The sequence below is a fragment of the Podarcis melisellensis genome (genome assembly GCF_964234715.1).
Source record: "Podarcis melisellensis genome assembly, chromosome: 1".
NCBI classification, from domain to species: domain Eukaryota; kingdom Metazoa; phylum Chordata; class Lepidosauria; order Squamata; family Lacertidae; genus Podarcis; species Podarcis melisellensis.
This window is the reverse complement of record NC_138528.1, coordinates 44,020,655-44,044,891: the sequence shown is the minus strand read 5'-3', so window position 1 is coordinate 44,044,891 and position 24,237 is coordinate 44,020,655. Positions and strand designations below refer to the sequence as shown.

Here is a 24,237-nt window from a genome sequence, read left to right as displayed (position 1 = left end):
TCAGAGTGGATAATATTAGGCTAGATGGACAGATAGTTTGACCCTTGGTACAAGACAGTCTTCTATGTACTGCCATGTAGATTAAATATGTAATGCAGCCCTTTATATGTGATTAGTAATATGCCAAGGGTGGTAGTCAACTAAGTGTTACTCAGAGTAGACCCATTGAAATTAACCAACATGACTCAATTATGACAACTGATTACAGTGGGTCTACTCTGAGTAACACTTAGTTGACTAACACCCCTACTGTTTTGATAAGTTTGGTATGTGTAGTTGGTATGGAGAGGTTTGCAGACAGCTCAGAGATGTGTTGTTTACCTCCATCCTTCTGTGCTAAATGTCTGTCATGTCATGTCAGGCCAGTCAGCGGGTGTGGATGATGGACAATTTCTCCCTCCCTTTGTTAAAAGGTGTCATCTAGTGCAGGGCTTTACTTTCCCTCACAGAAGTGAATTATTAAGGGTGTTCATTTATATGGTAGGAAAAAAGGAGTGTACCTGGGGCTAAACTGGCTCTTTATCCCTGCAGAAGTTCGGTCCAAACCTACCTAATTTCTTTATCTGAAAGGTGCCAAACTTAATACAATAGAGTCACAAAGGTTATCAGCGTTGTGATTTTAGTGCTTGGCTTTAGATTCTTACTAAGCAATTTTTTCTCCCTGCTTCAGTGAGTGGAGCTGACTGCTATGTAACACTATGGCTGCCAACAGCTTCGCAGGAGGAAGCAAGGACTCAAACAGTCCTGAATTCAAGTGCACCTGTGTGGAACGAAACCTTCTATTTCACAGTACAGAATCAGGTGAAGGTAAGGAAATGGAGTTTATGGCATTAGTCTCAGAGAATCTGCATTCTAGAATTTCTCTAGTAGCTTAAGATGGGCAAGTTTTTGTTCAGATAGATTTGAGGTCCTAACGTTTAACACAAGCACATACAATTTTTTAAAGGTGCTTCCTTAATTTTCAGAACATCCTGGAACTGAAGATTTACGATGAAGACCTGCTCACCACAGATGACCTTCTCTTCACTGTCCTTTTTGATGTAGCTGAAGTCAGCCCTGGAGAGAGATTCCACACAACCTTCATACTGAATTCAGAGGTGCAGAACAAAATACCTTGCTCATATTTATGTGTGTGTCTCGTGAACATTTTGATTATGGAACTATATTATCTGACATCATATGCCATGTTTGAAGAAGCCCTGAATGACGCTTACCTGACTTCCTGAGGTGAGTCGCTGCTGCTTATCAGGAGGGCAAGGTGGCAGGGAGAGCAAGTGTGGTGCAAATGCTCTGGCAAGAGCACCGGATTGGCTGCGCTGCACTCCGTCTCCTGGTAAGAGCAGGCACTCAGTTGCTGAGAGGTCAGGTAAGCATCTCTAGCCCACCTGTAACTGGCAAACGTACTTGCATTGTGTGGATCCTTTATTTAACTGAAGCGACACTGTTCACACATAAGGGGGAGAGGTGTCAGCAAGCAGGAGGGACCCATAAGGTTTGTAGAAGTACCCCCCAAATCCCCCTTTTTGGGGGGTTGCCAAAGTAGGCTAATGAGGGTTGAGGATGCTGAATGTTGGTGGAGCTGTGGGAACGATGGACAATTGTATGCATAAAATGCATACAATTATGCACAGTGTAGAAAAGGTGAATAGGGACATTCTTCCGCACCCCACTTAATACTAGAACCGGTAATCATCCAATGAAACCGAATGGAGGACAAACAGAAGGAAGTAGATCTTCACACAGCTGAACTGTGGAATCACTAGCCCAAGGTGTAGTGATGGCTGCCAATTTAGAAAAAAATTAAAGGAGGTGTGAGTCTGGCACCGAGAGGAATTGTAATTCAGCAAAAGACAAATTCACGTAGCACAGGCATGTACAGCATGTCGATCGTGAGCCCCCAGTCGATCGTGGGGTGGTTTCTGGTCGATCGATCGCAGGGCCTTTCTCAGATGATGCAGCAGCGATGCAAGGCTGAGCAGAGGCGCGAGGTTGCCGGGGAGAGGTCTGTGGGATGCTGCTGGAAGAGCGGAGGCGGGCTTAGCAGGGCTTTCCCGACTGGGAAAGGGGAAGGCTGCCGTAGATGGAGGGAGGCGCGAGGAGGAGCCACGTGGGGAGGCTCCCTTTGGCAGGGAGGGCAGGAGGGAGGAAGGGAGGGCAGGCACTGCTGTATTGGGATCCACATCAGCTGCGTGGCTCCCTTTGACGGGGGGGTGGGGGAGAGAGATAGTGCTCTGGTTTGAGGGTGGGCGGGAGGAGAAGCGTTGTGCAGCAGAGCTCCGCAGCCCAGCTGATTTGAAGGGAGAGAGAGAGAGACAGTTGCTTGGGATGCGGGGGAGAAAGAGCTGGCTTGGGGGGAGAGAGAAAGGGCTGGGCTGTACCCGCCCACCCTGCACCCATCCTGCCGCCAACCCTACACCTTTCCCTACATGTCCCTGCTCCCTCAGGGGAAGCAGCCAGCGCCTGCCTGCCCACCCTGCACCTATCCCTGGCTGGTAGATCACTGCCAGTTTATGATATTGGATTGCAGATCACAAGCTACTTGAAGTTGGACATGCATGTTGTAGGTTAAGGCAATCCGCAGCTGATTATCAGGATAAGGACTGAATGGAGGAACACGTAGGACTTTGGGCTATTCCAGCAGGACTCTTCTTATGGCTGAAATCCTGCAATGTTTTGCTTCACTTGCCATTCATATTCAGTTAATATGAAAAGCATCTCTTTACCTTTTTTTGTTTTTTAAGCAGATTCTTTTATTATTTTGTTGCTGATCCCAGCCATCTTTTTCTTTCCAGAGTAAGGAAGAACTGGACATAGAGTTCACAATGAAGGAAAAGTATGTAGTAATAATAGGGAAGTATTCTGGATTCTTTATAAAATGTGGTGTCAGGTTGTGTGTTTTTTTAAAAAAAAATACGGGTTTAAGTTAGTGCATTTATAGATGTCTTTGTTTATAAGAAGCTGTGAATTTAATGAGCAGGAGTCATCAAGATAGCACAACTAATTACATATGCTGTCACTTTGAGCATTCAGGATGATAGACTTTAGCTTGTCTAGGCATGAATTTAATTGTGCATAATAAATCAAACAATTGATGTGGTTGCTTCTTCTGTTTTTCAGTTAATTACCTTTCACCAAAAGTTCTAGTCTTCCTGAAGTAAGCATGCTCTTCTTAATTTAATTAAATAAAGCCTGCTTTATGCCTTTCCTCCATTCTGGGAGCATGCCGTACAAAATGTGATGCAGGGTGTTTGCTGATCCATAATGTGGAATTCAAACCATTACAGATAGATTTCAGGGGCTGTTTCACACTTGCCATTTTTTCTACTGGAGAGATGTGGTTGTTCTCTATAATTCAAGTAGTATACATAGTAAAAGCAAAGTATTTTCTTTCATATCACATAAAAAACAAACTGCATTGCTATTGCTTTAAATGTTGTACATTCAAACTGTTGGGGAAGTATCATCTAACAAAGAAAAATATCTCTATGTTGAAATATACTCAGAGTCGCAAAGTGATTTCATGCTCTTTATTCAGCTCATAGTAGTGAGGAGGAATGAATGAATGTCCCCTCAAAGTATCTGCTTTATATACATAATTTACACAGTGGGCTGCACATGATTGGCTAATTCCGGAATTCTACTGTAAGCCAATCAGGTTGTGGATTCGCTTCTATCTGGAGAATGATTGGGTGGTTCCTGCCAACCAATCATACTGCTGCATTGTTCTAGGACCAATCAGACTGCTGCATTCTGAATCCTATTGTTTTAGGACCAATCAGACTGCTGCGTTTTGGATCCTATTGTTCTAGGACCAATCAGACTGCCGCAGTTTGGATCCTATTCAACTCAGTACATAACAATGTTATGGGGAAAAAAAGACTAGCAGGCATGTTGAAGTAGAGACTGAAGTGCCTTTCCCTCAGGAGATAGCTGATCCTTTATTGAACTCCACCTCTCTTTCCTGCTCATTTAACCCAGGTATGTCCAAAGTCCGTTTCGGGGGCCTAATCCAGCCCACCAGTTGGTTTAATCCAGCCCCCTGTGGCAGTTTGTTTCCTGGGGTGTGTGTGTGTGTCCTAAAAAAACCTCAACAACTTCAATCTGAAAAAAAGTTCAACAACTTCAACCCGAAAAAAAGGTTAACAACTTTGGTCGGCCCTCACGGCCCTTCACTTCATCAAATCTGGCCCTCTTTGAAAAAAGTTTGGACACCCCTGTAACCCCTGAAGAACCCATAATGTATCACACCACAATTTGGGAGTGTTCCTAAATACTATCAATTTTTATAAAGTACCGTAATAGTTCCAATGGAAGGATTTTTGGAACTTTTTCGTAAAAGCATATAGTGAGTGATTATTAAAACATGTAGGCTTGGATCCAGGGATCATAGAATCAGGGTTGTCTTGCACAAATAGAAAAGCAAAGTAAAATTTTATTATATCCAGCAAAGGATGGCGATACACACAGAAGAAACTAATGTGTACATCTGTAGCAGGCCCAATTTGATTACCATTAAGCACTTTTAAGTGGGTGCTAAAATGAATCACATAGATATTCTCCCCCAACTGAAGTTGAAGGAACTTCAGGCTGCAGTCTCCTAAAAGTTAGGGTGTATTGGCTTGCTCTGAGTAAGTGCTTTAGTTGGTGTCTAGAGTTTGTGGTTGTCTAGACTGGATGTGAGTGAGGGTGGGATTCCTTTTGCATGTCCTCCAACATTTCTCCATTGAAAATAGGGATGCCTAGTGCCATTTTCCTAGAAAAAGAGGTGCCAGAACTCACGATGAACGCCTTCCTGTTCTCTTATAATGGCAATGGTACCCACCTGAGAGGGGCTGGAAATGAGTTCCTGTTGAAAAAAAAAAGCCCTGGGGATGTCCTATTCCATATCCTCCAAAACTTTTTCAGTGGAATGGGAATGTCCTACTATACTCTCCAACATTTCTCCGATGAAAATTGCAACATCCTAAGGAAAAGTGAGGGACGCGGGTGGCCCTGGGGGTAAAACCTCAGTGCCTACGACTTGCCGATCGCATGGTTGGCGGTTCGAATCCCCGTGGCGGGGTGAGCTCCCGTCTTTCGGTCCCAGCTCCTGCCCACCTAGCTGTTCGAAAGCACCCCTAAGTGCAAGTAGATAAATAGGTACCGCTTTATAGCGGGAAGGTAAACGGCGTTTCTGTGTGCTGCGCTGGTGCTGGCTCGCCAGAGCAGCTTCGTCACACTGGCCACGTGACCCGGAAGTGTCTCCGGACAGCGCTAGCCCCCGGCTTCTTAAGTGAGATGGGCGCACAACCCTAGAGTCGGACACGACTGGCCCGTAAGGGCAGGGGTACCTTTACCTTTACCTAAGGAAAAGTGGGACGTTCTGGGATCAAATCAGAAACCAGGATGGCTTCTGTAAACCCAGGACTGTTGCTGGAAAATAGGGAGACTTGGAGGGTCTGCTTTTCTTTGTTGCCTGTGGCTCACACTCCTTCCTGTAATCCTGCTTTGCTAGGCCTCAGTTCGCTAAATTTGTAAGGCAAGATTGGTTGCTAAGAAAGATGAATTCAGTGCAATTGTTTTTTAAAACTTGCATTTCCCCCCTTCTAGTTTGGATCGTCTTGAGACTCTCCTCACAAACAACATCATAGTGGTAATCTTAATCCTTTAGATTTTGTGCATCCTTTCATTGTTTCTGGAATGTAGTTTTAGGTGAATTATAATTTAATATATACACAAAAGGAACTAAAGGCTGTGGGGTGGAGGAGGACTATGGGAGACAAATGTTAAAGAACTGCCTTTAGAAGCAGCTCTTCATGAATGCTTGACCATTTCAATAAATTTGAAGCTTTATTACTTGGATTATTGTTCATTTTTCACAGGCCCGTCCAGTTTCTTGTTTGAATGTTTGTGTTTCCAAGGAGAAAAGTGCAAAGTATTTCAAAGGTAATTCCAGGTAGAGATCCTACCCCACCTCAGCAACAATTAACTTTCTCTTTTCTGGGAATCAAGAAAATTGATGCAGATATAAATATTTTTTCTTTATCTTGCTGCTGCTGCTGTTTTGTTAAGCAACAGCTTTTGATTCTGTTCCATATTGGATAATAAATTAGAAACAAATACCAACAAGTTATTAAATATATAACTGCTGTTTGGAAAAGCAATCATTTTACTGGTGCAAATATTTTGGGTGGTGTTTCCTTGTAGCTGTTAAGCAACTATTAGGTGCTGGATTTTTTTTTTGGGGGGGGGGACATTTCTATTAAATCCAGATAGTATAGTGGTACCTTTGTTCTCAAACTTAATCCGTTCTGGAAGTCCGTTCCAAAACCAAAGTTTTCCAAAATCAAGGCGTACTTTCTCATGGAAAGTAATGCAAAACAGAGTAATCTGTTCCAGACTTTTAAAAACATCCCCTAAAACAGCAATTTAACATGAATTTTACTATCTAGCAAGACCATTGATCTATAAAATGAAAGCAATAATCAATGTACTGTACTATAAAATAAATAAGACAGCATTGTAGATGATAAAAATAAAAAATATTTTTTCTTCTTACCTGCACTGATGATAGTCATTGCTTGGTTGGGGGGCTTTTATCCATTTCCACAGTCACACAATCAATCAATCAATCGCTGAACTGGGTTCCACACAGTCCCAAAAACAAATTAACCGAAAAAGCCTCAAAAACAAAAATGCAAAAACAAAAGCATCAAACTTAATCCGTTCTGGAAGTCCGTTTGACTTCCAAAATGTTCAAAAACCAAGGCTCAGCTTCTGATTGGTGCAGGTGCCCCAGAAACAATAGCCGACAGCCAGATTGGATGTTCGGCTTCTGAAAAATGTTTGCAAACCTTACTTCTGGGTTTTTGGTGTTTGGGAACCAAGGTACCACTGTAGCTATAAAGGGCAGTTTGTAGGTAAAATATGTTTTTTACGCTCAAGTTGATACTGTAATCTGTTTGGGCTTCTCTTTGTAGAAGAAGGTGATCTTGAACTGAGAATGAAGGGATCATATGAAGATACATGGAAAACTGTTTTGGAATCTGGATCGGTAGAATGCTTTTATTTTCACTACCCGATGTATTGGGAACCACAATTAAACGCCCACCTGCAGGTGACCATACTTTCACTGGAAATAATGCACCACACCTAAAAATACAATAGGAATAGAATAATGTACCCCCTCTCAGAGTATTATAAAATACTGACCCAGGAAATCATGGTTTTCTGTTTCTATTATAATAATGTGCCACAGTGAGCCTCAGATTCCCATGCAACAATCCACTTTCTTCTTCCTTAGAACTTGAGGGGAGGAAGTTAAAAGTTTCGATTTGCAGTGTTGCACAAACTATAGTTTCCTATTGTGTCCTCATATGGGAAACAGTGGTTGTCTAAAACCAGAATATGAAAACACAGTTTAATTCTGTTTTGTTATCTCTAACTGTGATTTGATCAAACCACAGTTTCCTGTATTTGAACATAATGGGAAACTATAGTAGAGTGATATCTTTTCTTTTTCTTTTGTGCTGTGGACCAGTGCAGCTGCTGTTCTGGAAAGCGAGTGAAAGTAACCCCTTTTTTATTTTAGTGTTCTACATGCACATGATCTGAATGGGCAAGAAAGGGGAATATATTGGCAGAAAGGAAGGAACTCTGAAAGGAAGAATGGGGCATCTTCAGAAGGTGGTATAATCTGGAGGGCATCATGTTGACTATCTCTGGTGTAGTCCAAGTTAGCAAAGGATCAGATTGAGAGGCAGAGTGTGGGGAGCAGAAGCTAGGTCTGATGGGATATTCTCATTCCTCAGTTATATAGACTGAAAAGCAGGCCCTGGATCTGAAACTTCATCTAACTAGATGCTGAATCAGCTGGTGTGTTTCGAAATGCTGTTTAGTTGGCACCTCTGTGTAGATATAATCCAGACCATGACGTCTTTGGTAGACATGCTATTCTGGTGGTGCAAGAGGTCAGGTACTGGGACCTGGCTTCCAGGAACCCTGGCCTGAAATACCTCATTCACCAATGATCACCGACTTCAGAGTAAATTTAAATGGGACTTGCTTCCCAGTAGATATTTTTAGGCGTGTGCTTTTGCACCCAGACTCTCCCTCAACTACTCCCCCAAAACCAAAAACAGCAGTGAGGTAAAAGTGTTAGCTCCATTTGGTAACACTCATTATATTCATGCTTTCAGTCCAAAAGTTTGCCCATCTAATGTAATAACCTTGATAAACATTAATTAAACTGATAATATACATATTGTTTTAGAGTTTCAGTTAACTGATAAGTTATATGCAAAAACTGCAGGATTCAACCCTAGGGTTCTTTAGACTGTCATCCTACTCTGGTTGAAATATAACGTTTTTTTGAAAAATCAAAATAATCTTTAAACATAGTATTTTCTGATGATTTAACAACATAACTCTCTCCACCTCCATCTAGCATTGCTCAAGTAATGGGGAGCAAGACAAACAGAATTCATCTGCAACCCTGACTATGCCTCTGAAATCACTTTCTGTGGGGCAGGAGGTGAAAGTAATTCTTACTGCATCAGAGGTAAGCACTTCACTCTTAGATAGGTTCCTAAACTTAAGGCAATTAACTGTCCCAGCTTTTTATACAATGGCTGATCTTGGAAAAGTGGCCTTTAATGATGCAAACAATATCAAGCTATCTGGAAAAGCTCTCTGAGTGCTTCCACATAATTGGATGTGATAGCTGAAATATACCGTACCTTTCCGTGTATAAGGTGGCCCCATGTATAAGAAGCCCCCTGTTTTTGAGGACTCAAATTTAAGAAAATGGGGGGAGAGGGAATGCCGAAATCGCTCACCCGTACGTGTCGCAAAATTCACCTCCATCTGTCCCATTGCCGGCATAAGCAGCGAATTGCCTACCCAATTGCCGCAGCGTCAGCCATTAAAAACCTACTATTGATGCAGCAACCAACAACACACACAATAGCTAAGGCAGCAACCAATCAAACGTCCACCCTATGCACTACCCATGTATAAGACGACGCCCACTTTTTAGCATTTCAGTGGTACCTCAGGTTAAGAACTTAATTTGTTCTGGAGGTCTGTTCTTAACCTGAAACTGTTCTTAACCTGAGGTACCACTTTAGCTAATGGGGCCTCCAGCTGTTCTTATCCTGAAGCAAAGTTCTTAACCTGAGGTACTATTTCTGGGTTAGCGGAGTCTGTAACCTGAAGCGTCTGTAACCTGAAGTGTCTGTAACCAGAGGTACCACTGTATTTTTAAGGATAAAAACCTAGTCTTATACACAGAAAAGTACGGTAATAAGTTTGTGCCTAGGAATTGCACATGAAAGGAGCTGTCCCAGATTGTGGTGGTGGATCCTGCCACATAAAGACTTGAACAACGTGGGACCAGGTTACCTGAAGGACTGCCTGCCAATGTATAGATCTGAACAATCACTTAGAATCCAAGTCTTACATCATGGGGGTGGGGATTTTATTTGTGTCATCACCATATCCAACAGAATATTGTAGGGTGGTGAACTCGAAAACGGGCATTTCCCCCATTGCTCTTACGTTTTGGAATGCCTTTCCCTCTACCGCAGGGAAAGTTTCTTCAGTTTTTTGCATCTTGTAAAGATATATCTCTTTGCACAGTTTCCCCTGTTCCATAAGATTGGACCCTTTACCATGGGCCTTTTTGTATGGAATTTTTAGCTTTGTTTCAGTGTTTTAGTATTGCTCAGCTTTCAGTCTGATTCACAGAAAGGTTTGAGATCCGGTAGGGTGAGGATAGGTAATTTCCCCCCCTACACCGTGTAGCTGCTGCGCTACCTCTTATGCAAGGGATAAGGGGTGCAGGAAGGAGGAGGAATGGATGAGAAATTGTCTTCCCTTCTTTTTGTGGCACAAGTGGAACTCTGCTGATCACAGGCCTGGATGTAACTCACACAACCTCTATTGTTATGCATATTTAGGATAAGTGTGTGTGTATATTTATTTAAACCAAGGAATATCACGAGAAATAAAAATGTTCTGCGGTTCTCAGGCATTTCATTTTTATAAATGTGCCTATACTTTATGATCCAGAGACGCAGCCACAGAAAATGCATTATTTTTCAGAGTAAGAGTGTCATAGGATTTGCTTCACTTGGTAACAGAGAGCAGAAACATGTAGAAAAACTACCAGGATTTTATTTTTTTCCATTTTGTGGTATATTCCAGCAAGTACCGTATTTTTTGCTCTATAAGACTCACTTTTTCCCTCCTAAAAAGTAAGGGGAAATGTGTGTGCGTCTTATGGAGCGAATGCAGGCTGCGCAGCTATCCCAGAAGCCAAAACAGCAAGAGGGATCGCTGCTTTCACTGCGCAGCGATCCCTCTTGTTGTTCTGGCTTCTGAGATTCAGAATATTCTTTTTCTTGTTTTCCTCCTCCAAAAACTAGATGTGTCTTATGGTCTGGTGCGTCTTATAGAGCGAAAAATACGGTAATTATTATGTGAATAGAATCTAAGAATGCTGAGTTCTGTGGATTATGCATGTGACTTAAAATATTGTTCTTCATTATTCTTCATTTCAGGATACTAATTTGGAAGTTAAATTGCGTACACAGACTTGGTAATGTATTACTTTTCTGACACCCCCCCCAAAAAAAATCTTGAGTAGACTTTTAGGTAACACCGTCTATTTCTTGTTTTTCTGTATTGTCCTCTTTGCAACTGTTTGGGTTAGCTAGAGGAGTCTGATGTCAATCTCCAGAAGAATAGGCATGTTGATAGTCTGTTGTAAGAAAAACAACAAGTCTTCTGGCACTGGCTAACAGTTTTAATATGACATAAACTTTGGTGATGTACAATCCACTTCATCTGATGTGTCATGTATTCTTTAACTGGCAAGCATATATACACATAGGATGGGATGTACATGGGATGGGACATAAGGGTCTGAGATCAGAGAAGAAAAGAAGAGAGAATGATGACTATAGCTATAGTGTCCAATTAACATGGCAATATTGGGGACAACCCACATCCTGGCTTTGGCCAGCTAATTAACACGTGTGATTTTTTTAAAAAGAAAGGATTCTTGATTCAAGCCATGAATTGTGCGCCCAAGTGCAAAGTCCCCTATTCTTTTCTCCCATCCAGTGTTTTCAGTGGGGTATGTGTGTGTGTGTGTGTGTGTGTGTGTGTGTGTGTAGTCGGGAAATTCAAACAGTTGCTGTCAGGAGTTTAGGGCTGGATTTAGACACATCAAAAAAGCATTTCAGGAAAACATGTTGTAAACCTCAGTGTGGGAAATCACATTGGCGAAAGACGGAACTCCACCGCGCCATCTGGTGTCACAGTGTTATAATGCATATAAAACACTTTTTCTTAACTAATGTATGTGGGTCCAAAGTAATGACGGTAATTCTCTCCTTTGTGTTAGCTGCAGTCATTTTATATTCACCTTAAGTATTTGCGATGGGGGAGAAATTCAGTTTGGTTTGGATTTGAATGCCTAATAATAGTTAGCTATTTTTGTCCTGCGGAACCCCGTGCCAAAAGAACCTTTAAGCTCTGGGTTGCATCAATAGGAGTATAGCATCTAGATCAAGGGAAGTAATAGTGCTACTGTATTCTGCTCTGGTCAGACCTCACCCGGAGTACTGTGTCCAGTTCTGGGCACCACAGTTCAAGAAGGACACTGACAAACTGGAACGTGTCCAGAGGAGGGCAACCAAAATGGTCAAAGGCCTGGAAACGATGCCTTATGAGGAACAGCTAAGGGAGCTGGGCATGTTTAGCCTGGAGAAGAGGAGGTTAAGGGGTGATATGATAGCCATGTTCAAATATATAAAAGGATGTCACATAGAGGAGGGAGAAAGGTTGTTTTCTGCTGCTCCAGAGAAGCGGACACGGAGCAATGGTTCCAAACTACAAGAAAGAAGATTCCACCTAAACATTAGGAAGAACTTCCTGACAGTAAGAGCTTTTCGACAGTGGAATTTGCTGCCAAGGAGTGTGGTGGAGTCTCCTCCTTTGGAGGTCTTTAAGCAGAGGCTTGACAACCATATGCCAGGAGTGCTCTGATGGTGTTTCCTGCTTGGTAGGGGGTTGGACTCGATGGCCCTTGTGGTCTCTTCCAACTCTATGATTCTATGATTCCCTGCTTTCTGTGCATTTAATTTGTGCGATTTCAGCTGGCTGCGTAAAGCTGAAATTAGGCAAGTTTAAATGAGAGCCCCACAATATATTGAGCATCTCAGATTCCCCACCCCTGATTTAGAGGAACAGGCTATCTCTAAATGTGGATTGTTGATCCTGTAGTTAGTGGATGATGTACTACTGTTTGCTTCCCCTACCTACGTCCTTAATTTTGTTTCAGCTCAGAGCACCTTGATGTGCGTTTGAGGTTTGACCTATGCGGAGAGGAAAAGACTTTTCTACATAAGCGGAAGAAAGTGGTTGCAGCTGGTTTGAAAAGTGTCCTCCAGCTAGAAGAGGATCTGTTGGATCATGAGGTATGCTGGATCTGGAACTGAAGGAAAAGAATGCATATTTTAAAAGGAAAATAACAATTTATATTTGACACATCCCTTAAAAAAAAGACTCCTTTCATTTTCTGCTGGTGTAACGTGCAGGTTGTGGGAAGTTGAACTTCATGCTTGGAATTGTTCTTAGCTCACCTTGTTTTCAATGTTGTATTTTACTGATATTTTTAATGTATTTTATTTGTTTACATAAACCGCTTGGAGGCTTCACAATTAAGTGGCGCATTTATTAAATGAATAAAATAAATGTTTTGGGAGGCAACGGTGTTAGCAAAGCAACTGATATCTGGCATGGTTGGCATATGCCAGGCAGAGGGCCTTCTTGGTGGTGGCACCCTCCCTGTGGAACGTCCTCCTATCAGTTGTGAAGGAAATAAACAACTATCTTACTTTTTGAAGACATCTGAAGGCAGTCCTGTTTAGGGAAGTTTTTTATGTTTGATGTTTTATTGTGTTTTTATTTTCTGTTGGGAGCCACCCAGAGTGGCGGGGGAAACCCAGCCAGATGGATGGGGTATAAATATATTATTATTATTATTATTATTATTATTATTATTATTATTATTATTATCCTAGCTGATATTATGCCCTTCGAAAATGCTAATACTCATATTTTAAGTCTGTGAACTACCCAGAGGACATTGTTAATTGTGTGCTAATGTACAGGCCAGATATTAATATAAATATATATATATATATAGATATCTGTGCATTTTAAACAGGTGCCAGTAGTTGCAGTCATGGCCACAGGAGGTGGATGCAGAGCAATGACGTCTCTTTATGGGCAGCTCTCAGGACTTCAGAAGCTTGGCATGCTGGACTGCATAACATATATCAGCGGTACCTCAGGCTCAACTTGGTGAGACTGTCAGCATGAAACTGGGGGAGGGGATTGTGGAATTTTGGAGCTGAAACCAAGGAAAGGTATTAAGAAGTGCATAGTATCTGAACATTATTTGTATGCAATCCGCTTTCCCTGAGCCAAGCCATACCAGCAATGAAGTCACAGAGTCAATTAAGGTTTGGCTGACAGCCAGAAGGCAATCTGAAGGAGTAGGTCTGCCTAGTGATAATGGAGACATGGAGACCGCTCCCTGATTGGTCAAGCTCTCTCAGAGGAGTGATAATTAATGGCCTACTAACGGTTAGTTCAGTGTTCGTGTTCAGAGTTCTGTGTCAGTGTGGGAGTTGTGAGTCATGTCAGAGAGAGCTAGCAAAAGATCCGTGTTCTGTTCCTGTAAATAGTCCACTGTATATAATAAACACCTAACTACAAGTTCCTGGTTCCTGCTTCGTCTATCCTGTCTGCAGCCAAGTCGCCAATTGCTTCCGTGGATTCTGCGTGTACTCTGCTAGGTCTGGCTAAGGTCCTGCAACTAGTCAGAAAGTTGCGAAACACCAAATAGGTTTTTCCAATAGGGACAGTCCTGGGACTTATGGTTGCGCTTGAGATGTGCCGCTTCAGACTTCAGTGTGCAAGAGTGGAAAAGTGAAGCAGGGCTCATCTCGCCTGTCCTTCCATTTCCTCTGCTTCTGTGTAACATTTATACCAGTCTTCAGGAAAACCAAGGTGGCTTCTTTACGTGTGTGTTTTATTGTCCATGTATTTATCCTAATTATTTTATTACAACTGTTTCTTTAGGACCATGTCAAATTTGTATGAAGATTCCAACTGGTCCCAAAAGGATCTGGAGAGGCCAATCCTTGAAGCCAAGAAGCATATGGGAAAGAATAAGATAAGCACCTTTTCTCTGGAGCATCTGATTTATTATCAAGAGGAGCTGAGGCAGAGGGCCAAAGAGGGCATCTCTACTTCTTTTAATGACCTGTGGGCCGTAGCTCTGGAGAATATCTTGCATGATGGGGTATGTAAACAGCGTTAGGCATCTCCTAACGATCAGTGTCCAAATACAGAAATGATTAATGGAGAGCCAATTATCTCCCAAAGCCTCTGTTGGTTGTTTCATCTCTCTGGCATGCAGTGGTGTCAGGGTGGGGGGTGGGCAGTGCGCCCCAAGTTCCACATCCAGGTGGGTGACAAGGTGGCACCCTGCGGGGTGCTTGCCCTGCTGCCCTGGCCTGCAGGACCCCCTTTATTCCATATATTCATTCATCCATCTCATTCATAAAGTTTATAACTGATTACATTAAACTAGTGATATTGTAAGGGTAGCAAAAGGGACATGGGTGGCTCTGTGGTGTAAACCACTGAGCCTTGGGCTTGCCGATCGGAAGGTCGGCTGTTTGAATCCCCACAACGGGGTGAGCTCCTGTTGCTCTGCCCCAGCTCCTGCCAACCTAGCAGTTCGAAAGCACATCAGAGTGCAAGTAGATAAATAGGTACCGCTCCGGCGGGAAGGTAAACACCATTTCTGGTTTCGCCAGAAGCGGCTTAGTCATGCTGGCCACATGACCTGGAAAAACTTTCTGTGGACAAACGTCAGCTCCCTCGGCCAGTAAAGTGAGATGAGCGCCGCAACCCCAGAGTTGTTCGCGACTGGACTTAACTGTCAGGGGTAACAAAGTGCAAGTATGAAGCACTTAAGTGTATATTCACACAATTTTCAGAGATTTGTTTTGCAAAACCATATCTGATTTGTTGCAGTACATGGCACACTCTTCTGAGCTCAAGTCCTTTGCTTGCTTTCTGTTTTTCCTCCTTATTAGGTGAATGATTTTAAACTATCTGATCAGCAACAGGCTGTGAATCAAGGGCAGAATCCCCTACCCCTCTATTTAGCCCTTAATGTGAAAGAAAACCATATTTCTACTTTTGAATTCAAAGGTAATTCTTATAAAATTGTAATTGCAGTAGAGAAATGGCAGGTGCAAATGGCAGCAATTTTTCTTAGCCTATTCTCCTGTGTAAGCTTTACTATGTAGCAATAATGTGCCAGAAGGGAAAATTCAGAACATCCTTGGGGATTATTTGATCTGTCGGTAATTTACCTTGCATATTAATAATACAGGTCTGTATGACAGTAACTGAAACAGAGATTAGCATGTATGTGCCAGGTTTGGGGCCTGCTCAAGGTCACTAAAGGAGCTTATAGACAGCGGCTTAATATTGCTAATGGGTCCCTGAGATATTTCAAATAGCTTAATGGCAACAGGTTGTTGTTGTTTTTTAAGTGGTCATCTCTTCCCCAGGAAGGGAAAATCCAGATTAAATTGCAGGGGATGGGGAATATTTGCTGGCATTTTGATGCCAACAACATTATGTAGATGCTACAAAAAACCAGCCTGGAAGCATCCTAAGTGTTAGTAAGTATGTGTGCAGAACTGGAGATTCCTTGTAGGTTTCATTGCTGCAAATATGAAATGATCCCTTTAAAACTGCACAGTAATTTGTTTTATTGATTGTTGTAAGCACAGCAAATAAATTGGGCTGTTAGTGTAGTTTCTTTACATAGGTATAAATGACTCATTTAGATGATGGTGATGACAATTAATTTTGTATGTGCTGTAAACTGCCCGGCCAGTCTGGGCGGCTTACTGCACAAATTAAAAATGGTAAAACACAAGAAATTTAAAACTTCCCTAAACAGGGCTGCCTTCAGATGTCTTCTAAAAGCCAGATAGTTGTTTATTTCCCTCACATCTGAAGGGAGGGCATTCCACAAGGCGGGTGCCACCACCAAGCAGGCCCTCTGCCTGGTTCCCTGTAATCTCCCTTCTCGCAGTGAGGGAACCACCAGAAGGCCCTTGGAGCTGGACCTCAGCGTCTGGGTTGAATGATGGTCTTGGACCATTGAGCCATGTGCTTGTTTGATGGCTTTGGTGAAGTAACTCTCCTCTTTCAGCTTCACTTCCCCATCAATAAAATGAAAGTAAAAGTGACCTCACTTGTCATTTCTTGTGAAAATGAATGAGATACGGAAATAATTGTATCCCATAGATCATTTATCAATATTACACAATGCATTTCCCCCTCCATGCTCCTTGGAGGAAAGGTAGAATGATAAACACAATGCATACACAAATTAGTATATTCTCATAGGAGGTTTTAGATGCAGAATTATTATGTTACCATGCTTCCATCAGCAATAAGATAGCAAGTATGCTTGTTGATTGTCTGTACACAGAATGGTGTGAATTCTCCCCCTATGAAGTTGGTTTTCTGAAATACAGTGCATTCATCCATTCAGAAGATTTTGGAAGTGAATTCTTCATGGGACGGCTAATGAAGAAAAACCTAGAGTCCCGGATCTGTTATTTAGAAGGTAATTGTATTAATTTCCTGTAAAGTGGCATGTTACTCTCTTGAAAGCTGTTGTGAACTGGATTTGCAATTACTAAGATCATCAACCAGATTTGTAGGTTAACTATCATAATTTTTGGGAATTTTGAGGTGTAGGCTAGCCCAAGACAATTATGTGCCTGATGCTGCAATTTTATCACACCCAACATCAGCTGCCTGAGGAGGCCACCTCACTTTAAATATAAAACGCTTTTCTGTTGCAATACGTATGAATAAACAAATGTGTGTTTATGAGCAAATAGTACAACCATTATCTAGTAGCAATGAAGTCCTAATATTTCAAAAGACCTAAATAAGGCAGGAGGAGTAATTAATTACTATTGAAGTTTTGATTAATGATAAACAGCTGAATGAGAAAGGATGGATTATGCAAAGAAGAATTGATCTTTCCCTAAATATGCTTGACTTTACAGCGTTGTGGAGCAATATTCTTGCTGTGAATCTGCTTGATGTCTGGAATAAGTTGAGCAGTACAGATGAATCTTGGCAGAAACTTATCAGAAGCAAAATAAGAAACATTGGTAGGAATTTTGTTGTTAGCTTAAAATAATGTGTACATAACAGCACACATATTCTCGTAAATAAGCCCTGCAGATGTAGCCTAGATGGTTTGCCTCCATTCGCATGAACATAGTGATGGCTAGTGTGCAGTTCAGAAACTGGAAGAGATTTAAGGCAGCACAGTGCTATTATCTACACTAACACAAAGCACTGTGGCGAAGAGATAAGACAGCACGTATTTGGGCGTGTGCACACACTTGCATGAACACACATGCTGGGGTGGTGTGGAAGGCCACCTGTGGAAAGTTATGAAATGGTCCATGAAAGCTTACACTGTAACAAATTGGTTAGTTTTCAAGGTGCCACAATATTATTTGTTGCTTTCACTAAAAGTGAGCGATATCTAGGTGTTAGCGAATGTAGATTAAAAATCCCTGTTAAAGGAACATTAAGGGAATTTCCCACTTTTTTGGTATCTAAATGGGGTTACCTGTATCTGTTCCAGGCATATGTATTTGACAGTGTGTCATTATTCATAAACAATGCCATATATCTACTTTAAATTGTGCAGAGGAAGACAATCATATGATTTTTGAATAAGCCTTTTCATAGACATTTGCTGTAACGCTATAGTGGCATAAAGTAGCAACACGGACTGCTTCCTCTCCCTCCAATCCCCTCCTCTTCCTTTCCCTTATTCAGAGAGAAATCATATTCCACCAGAAAGCTCTACTTACTTGGGGACCTCTTGGATGTGTCCTGATGGGAAGCTCTTTCAGATTATAAGAAATATTTTAACTGATCGTCCATTGCACCATCACATCCATAACTTCCTCAATGGTTTCCATATGCATAAAGACTATTACCAGGAGAGTCAGTTCTCTACGTGGAAAGGTAACTATGTCTACTTAGAAGTACAGTGGTACCTTGGGTTACAGAAGCTTCAGGTTACAGACTCCGCTAACCCAGAAATAGTACCTCGGGTTAAGAACTTTGCTTCAGGATTAGAACAGAAATCACGTGACGGCAGTGGGAGACACCATTAGCTAAAGTGGTACCTCAGGTTAAGAACAGTTTCAGGTTAAGAATGGACCTCCGGAATGAATTAAGTTCTTAACCAGAGGTACCACTGTATGACCTATTGAATTCAGTGGGGCTTTCTCCAAACTAATGGATTAGGATTACAGTTCTAGTTACCAAAAAAATAAAGGAAAACAACCCCACCAAAAATAATTATCATACCCTAGGGCTTTTTAGTGCTGATAATTTATTTACTAAGTTAATAAAATTGCTATTCCACGCTTCATCTGAAAGGACATTTCTGACACACTAACTATTAAATTCCTCTTTAGAACCTACAAACTTATATCTTCCCATAACTGGGCCTGGGATACTGGACAATAGGAGTAAATGTGTGTTTACTGTGAACATAGTGACTTTGATTTTACTTGTAAACATATGCAAGTGTTGAACAGAGCTCATTTATCACTGTCTCTCTTTTGTCGAGTTATCTTGCCTTCCTTAGACCAGGAGTGCTGTTTCAAGAACACATTTCATTTTATACACTTTTCTTCTTTTTAAATGGACACATGCAATGTTCTGAATATATACCTAAATATGTAAAATGTGAACATGATAAAAGTGTGTTCACCAACATATGTGTCAGAAAGCAAACTTTATCAGCAAGATGAGATTGGCTGGAACACCAACTTGAATGTACGTTCTGATAAACACAAGTGGGCTGCCATGTAATGTGTGGCAGAGCCCTGAATTCTGAATGGTGTTTGGAGCCATAGACTGACTCCTTGAAAGTTCCAGGCTCAGGCAGAAGACTGGCTTCAAATAAAACTATAGAATCATGGAAATGTAGAGTTGTAAGGGACCCTAAGAGCCACCTAGACCAGTCCCATGACAGATAGCCACCAAACCTCTGCTTAGAAACCTCTGATGAAGAAGAGTCTACCACCTTCTGAAGGAGTCCATTCTACAGTTGAACAGCTCTTACTGTTGGAAAGTTCTTCCTGATGTTTAGTCGGAATCTCCTTTCTTGTATCTTGAAGCCATTGATTTGTGTCCCACATCTGAAACATTTTGTGAAAGACAATGGATGATAAAAATCAGATTAGATTACTAGATTGATTTTTATTGTATAATTTGCATTTCAGACAGCCGACTGGACCAGTTTCCTAATCAACTGACACCATCAGAAGAAGGTATCTGCCTGGTCGATGCTGCCTATTTCATCAATACTAGCTGTCCCCCGCTCTTGAGAAAGGAGCGGAAAGTAGATGTCATCTTATCGTTTGATTACTCTCTGGACAACCCTTTCCAGGTCAGTGTTAAGGTATTCTTCTGCAAACAGTTTGCTCACAGTAGAGGAAAGAGGAACTCTCTCCTACCCTCCATGCCAGGGTCCCAATACAGATTCCTCCCCCCTCCCCCCAAAATCCTTGCCATTGTGAAAAAAGTGCAGTTTAGTATTTTGCTGATGCTTTGATTTGCAGCTGTTAATACACATTATGTTGTAATAGGCACTTTGCGGGAGTGGGGTGTTGATTACATAAAATCTCGAAGGTTTTGATTCTGTAAACCACCCTGAGATCCCTGGGTATAGGGCTGTATATAAATTCAATCAATAGATAGATAAATAGATAGATAGGAAATGGTACCATTTTATATCCATCATCACCATCATCCGACTGCAACAAACATAATCAAAGCCTATCATACACTAAATAATATGTGCATTGCATCAGACAAAATACCTGCCTATGAACCAATGTAGTAATGGCTAAGGACCTAGAAAGAAAGGAGGGCAAGGCATGTCACAGAAGATGTAATTTCAATGGGTACTGTTTCTCTCGTGCTTGCCAAAATTTTCCATTCTACACAGCTATTAAAAGTAAAGCTCATTCCAGTCACTCCAAGCAATGGGCACTTGAGTTTCAATCAAATGAGGAGAAACTTAACAACATTAAACTGAACAAAAGTGTGTCTGCTTTTTGACTTGTGAACAAAGCTACAATTGTGGATTTTCAGCAGAAAACAGTTCTTATATCAGGTGCTTCAAAAAGAATTCTCTGTAGAATGTAGGGCAGAAATTAGTCTTAAACAACCCTCTAGATGGAGTATTAAAAAAAGTAGCCAGGTATTTTTTCTTTATTGTTGCTCAGCTCCCACACTCTTTCTTTTTCTGTGAGTAGGCACTTGTGGGGGGTTTTATTTTAAATGTTGTTTATCAGCATCATCGTTCAAACATACCCTTAGAATTGTGGCAAGGGATGGTCAAAATGGGCTGAATCCAGTTTGTGTCTCCAATGAATATCTGCATGGGTTTTTTTTTAAAGGCAAAATCTGCACTCTTTAAAAATGTTATTGACCCACACACTTATGATGTGGTCTGAAAGGTTTCTGGCTCCTTTTTCTTTAAAAAAATATTTTCTAGCTGCTTGAAGCCTCATTGGGACATTGTACAGAAAAAAGATGGCTGCCCCCATAAGTACATTGGGGCAACCATCTTTTCCTTGGTGCAATTACACAGGGTCACAGCAGGGACATTTTACTCAAAACATTTCAATGAGCACAGCAAGAGTAGCTGCTCCAATCAGCTAGAAATAATTTAAAAACAGAAATGTAGAGGTAAGAAAGCCCTGCATCTATCTTGGTGTTGTTTTTTTAAAGAAAGTGAAACATATTCAGAAAGGTTCATAGACATGTAGTCAAATCCACACGTCTACATTATGATCTGAGCATGATCCATTGGAATGCGGACTGGAGAGCTTAGCTCCAAATGGTGGAGTGAATTGAAATCCTCCCCCAGCTCTAATTATGGCTATGTAATTTAATGCCTGCTGATTTAAAGGACAGCCATTAAAGTTACCCTAATTTCTTGTGCTACAGTCTATAGAACAAACCAGCGAATACTGCTTGGAGCAGGGAATTCCTTTTCCCAGGATTTCATTGAGTGAGGAAGACAAGAAAAATCCAAGAGAATGTTACTTATTTGTGGATGAGGAGCATAACAAATCCCCCATTGTGCTTCATTTCCCGCTTGTGAACGATACATTCCAGAAATTTAAAGAACCAGGTACATTTCAATTTCAACGTGCAATATTTTGTCTCAAAACAAAACAAAGGCAAGGTAACAGTAGGGGAGGGATGAGCAAATGATTGAATGAGGTCTGAACATGTTCCCAGATCTCCTAAATGATTTAACCAGGGGCATATTTGTTTGTTTGTTTTATTTTCAGGTGTGGAACGTAGGCAAACCGAGATGGCAGAAGGCAGAGTCCCGCTATCTGGCTGTTGCTCACCATACCAGCTGATGAACTTTACATACACTAAGAAAGACTTTGACAAACTCCTGAAACTGACTGACTATAACATCCAGAATAGCAGAGACTTTATTCTTCAGGCTCTCTCCATCGCCATAGAATGGAAAAAATGGGGCCGGAAATGTGCCCAGCCATGTGACTCTTCTTAGGATCCCTTGCCTGCTTCCTTGTATGGCTTCCTTCTAGTAGATCATTAAGCCTTTTGCTTTGCAGAGGAGGAGGATTGGCAGGTCAATGGAGTTCAGCCCCCAAACAGAAGAAGGTTACTATCCTGTACACATTTATTAGAGAGAGCAAGTCATATTAAACTCAGCAGGCCTCACTTCTGAGCTAACATCCTTAGGACTTTCACTGTAAGAAATCTAAAAATAGCGATGCCTTGCTTCTTATCTTTACTTGTCCTTCAAGCACTTAAATCAGGTATATGGAGGCTGTGGACCTCGAGATGTAGATTGACTCCCACCAGCCACAGCCAGCAGGACATATGCAAAGGACTATGGGAGTCTTAGTCTCGCAACATCAGGATATTTGCAGGCTCCCCATCCCTGACATTTGAAAGGGATGGGAGAAGAGAGACCAGGATAAAAGATACTAGCAAATGCCAAAATCAGGAATATTGTAGAGTCAGACACCCAGTGTCAGAACTTGGGGTTACTTCTTTGCTTAACAAATTGAGTACAGTGGTACCTCAGGTTACAGACGCTTCAGGTTACAGACTAACCCAGAAATAGTACCTCGGGTTAAGAACTTTGCTTCAGGGTGAGAACAGAAATTGCGCAGCAGCGGCACTGTGGCAGCGGGAGGCCCCATTAGCTAAAGTGGTGCTTCAGGTTAAGAACAGTTTCAGGTTAAGAACGTACCTCCAGAACGAATTAAGTTCTTAACCCGAGGTACTACGGTAATGATGATTGTTGTCATAAGCTATATGTGACATGAGCTTTGACTTGAGGGGAAATTTAAAGTGTGTGATATAGTTGAAATGTGTCCATCAAAAACCAACAACCGAGACGCTAGCCTTGCACTGGTAAGTTAGGACCAATTCTCAACGCTTTCTGGGTGTGGCAGCCACACTCCTTGAAGCCAAGCCAAACTTGATAGTGGGAGCCCTGCCTCTTTAAAGGAATATTTACTGTTGTCACATACAAAGCAGAATATATGATCTGAGGGCCAAACAACATGGGCTGTTAATGAAGTGATATGCCTCTGAGTGCAGGATTCTACTTGCAGAAGTTGTAAGTGTGGGTCCCTATCAGGAATGGCCCCTTAGCAAGGAGAGGGTGCTTTAGTCCTTTGCCTCCTACTATGGTCCCAATCTGGATCATACCCCCTCCCTCCCCACCCTGACAACTTTAATTTACACGGGATAAAAAAATCCCATTGGAGTTAATGGGGGCTTTTTCTCCAAGCAAATTTTGGGAATGCCCCTCTACCCACTGATCCAGATTGGGACAACGATGATGAACAAAAGTCTAAACACTCACACCCACACCCCCTAACCACCCCAGGAGCCCTGCCATGATTGGGAGGGGGTCACTCTATCTTCTTTGATAAGAAAAATCTTTCAATAAATGGCAAATGGCATAATGAATGTCATGTCTTTTTTGGCCCTGATCTTCAAAGGAAATGGAACACTCAAATCCTTCCCCAACACCCTCGGATTGCCTACGCTGTGGGAAGAATGGGGTTTCTGCAATCTGTCATGTACAGATGTACCACAGTTAAAGAAACACACCTGCTGTTATCCTGTTTCCTGTGGGAGTCTTATTCAGGTTGAGATTGTGTGTGAAGCTGATCTGTGATGGTTTCTACATGAGAAAGGAGTATCCATGCAACCAGGTCACTATTCTCTCTAGCTCATGTAATTGGTGTGACCACCACAGACATTCTAATGGGGGAAAGCCCTGTAAAATAGGTTTGTTCCTAAACTTCTTGCAACATTAGAGTGGCCTGAAGTAATAGGGCTGGAAATATTATTATTATTATTATTATTATTATTATTATTATTATTATTATTATTATTATATACTTATATCCTGCCCATGAAACTCGGTTGCCCTAGCTACTCGTGAGTGGCTTCCAACATAATAAAACGGCAGCAACACATCAAACATTTAAAATTCCTGATACAGGGCTGCCTTCAGATATCTTCTGAAAGTTGTGTAGTTGTTCATCTGTTTGAAATTAGTTGGGAGGGTGTTCTAAAGGGTGGGTGCCACTACTGAGATGGCTCTCGGCCTGGTTTCTGGCAGTAGTCACACCTTCAAACAGTAGCAGGATAGTGGTTTTCTGCATGGGGATTCAGCCGGCTACATATTGTTTTGCACACCCCAATTTCCGAGTGGGAAGAGACTCCTATGCTTTCCCAGGGTTCGGTTTTCTTGGAATGAAGGTCAATGGGGACGATGGGGTCTTTAGGGTACATGGTTTTATTTACACATATATACCATTAGTTTTCCAGGAGAGTCCCATGCCACCATTTTGAGTTCAGCACAGAGGCATGCAAGCCTATGTGTCTCCAGCTTCCAGCATCAGCCAAAACTCTGCCACACAAATTCCCCCTTGGCCTACTGTTCCCTATTTTAGGATGATGTGGCCTCCAGCTGGGTGAGGGGGGCTTAGAGAATGCATACCCTCTTCCTGAAAAGCA

At 41.8% G+C, this 24,237-nt stretch overlaps 1 protein-coding gene across 6 annotated transcripts; it reads left to right on the top strand.

Moving 5' to 3' along the window:
- The first annotated feature begins 1,011 nt into the window (after window positions 1–1,011).
- LOC309357782 (cytosolic phospholipase A2 delta-like) lies at window positions 1,012–21,749 on the top strand. Of its 6 annotated transcripts, none has more exons than XM_081890211.1 (17): window positions 1,012–1,097; window positions 2,793–2,833; window positions 5,590–5,632; window positions 5,862–5,925; window positions 6,960–7,096; window positions 8,426–8,539; window positions 10,542–10,579; window positions 12,329–12,464; window positions 13,217–13,353; window positions 14,137–14,359; window positions 15,162–15,279; window positions 16,580–16,717; window positions 17,169–17,276; window positions 17,959–18,150; window positions 19,422–19,588; window positions 21,157–21,343; window positions 21,507–21,749. In XM_081890211.1, the coding sequence occupies exons 2-17, from the start codon at window positions 2,823–2,825 to the stop codon at window positions 21,737–21,739; spliced, it is 2,046 nt and encodes a 681-aa protein (XP_081746337.1). In that variant the 5' UTR covers window positions 1,012–1,097; window positions 2,793–2,822; the 3' UTR covers window positions 21,740–21,749. The 6 variants fall into 6 exon arrangements, with proteins under 6 accessions (XP_081746337.1, XP_081746336.1, XP_081746338.1 ...); XM_081890210.1 differs by lacking the exon at window positions 1,012–1,097 and adding an exon at window positions 1,980–2,002; XM_081890212.1 differs by lacking the exon at window positions 1,012–1,097 and adding an exon at window positions 3,118–3,154 and having other exon boundaries at window positions 2,374–2,833; window positions 5,862–5,935.
- Window positions 21,750–24,237: the final 2,488 nt, after the last annotated feature.

Bases quoted from the DNA above. Each gene is read 5' to 3' on its own strand.
- LOC309357782 (XM_081890211.1), top strand. The intron at 5,633-5,861 runs GTAATCTTAATC...CATTTTTCACAG, and splicing joins TCACAAACAACATCATAGTG to GCCCGTCCAGTTTCTTGTTT. The intron at 17,277-17,958 runs GTAGGAATTTTG...TCCCTTATTCAG, and splicing joins AAGCAAAATAAGAAACATTG to AGAGAAATCATATTCCACCA.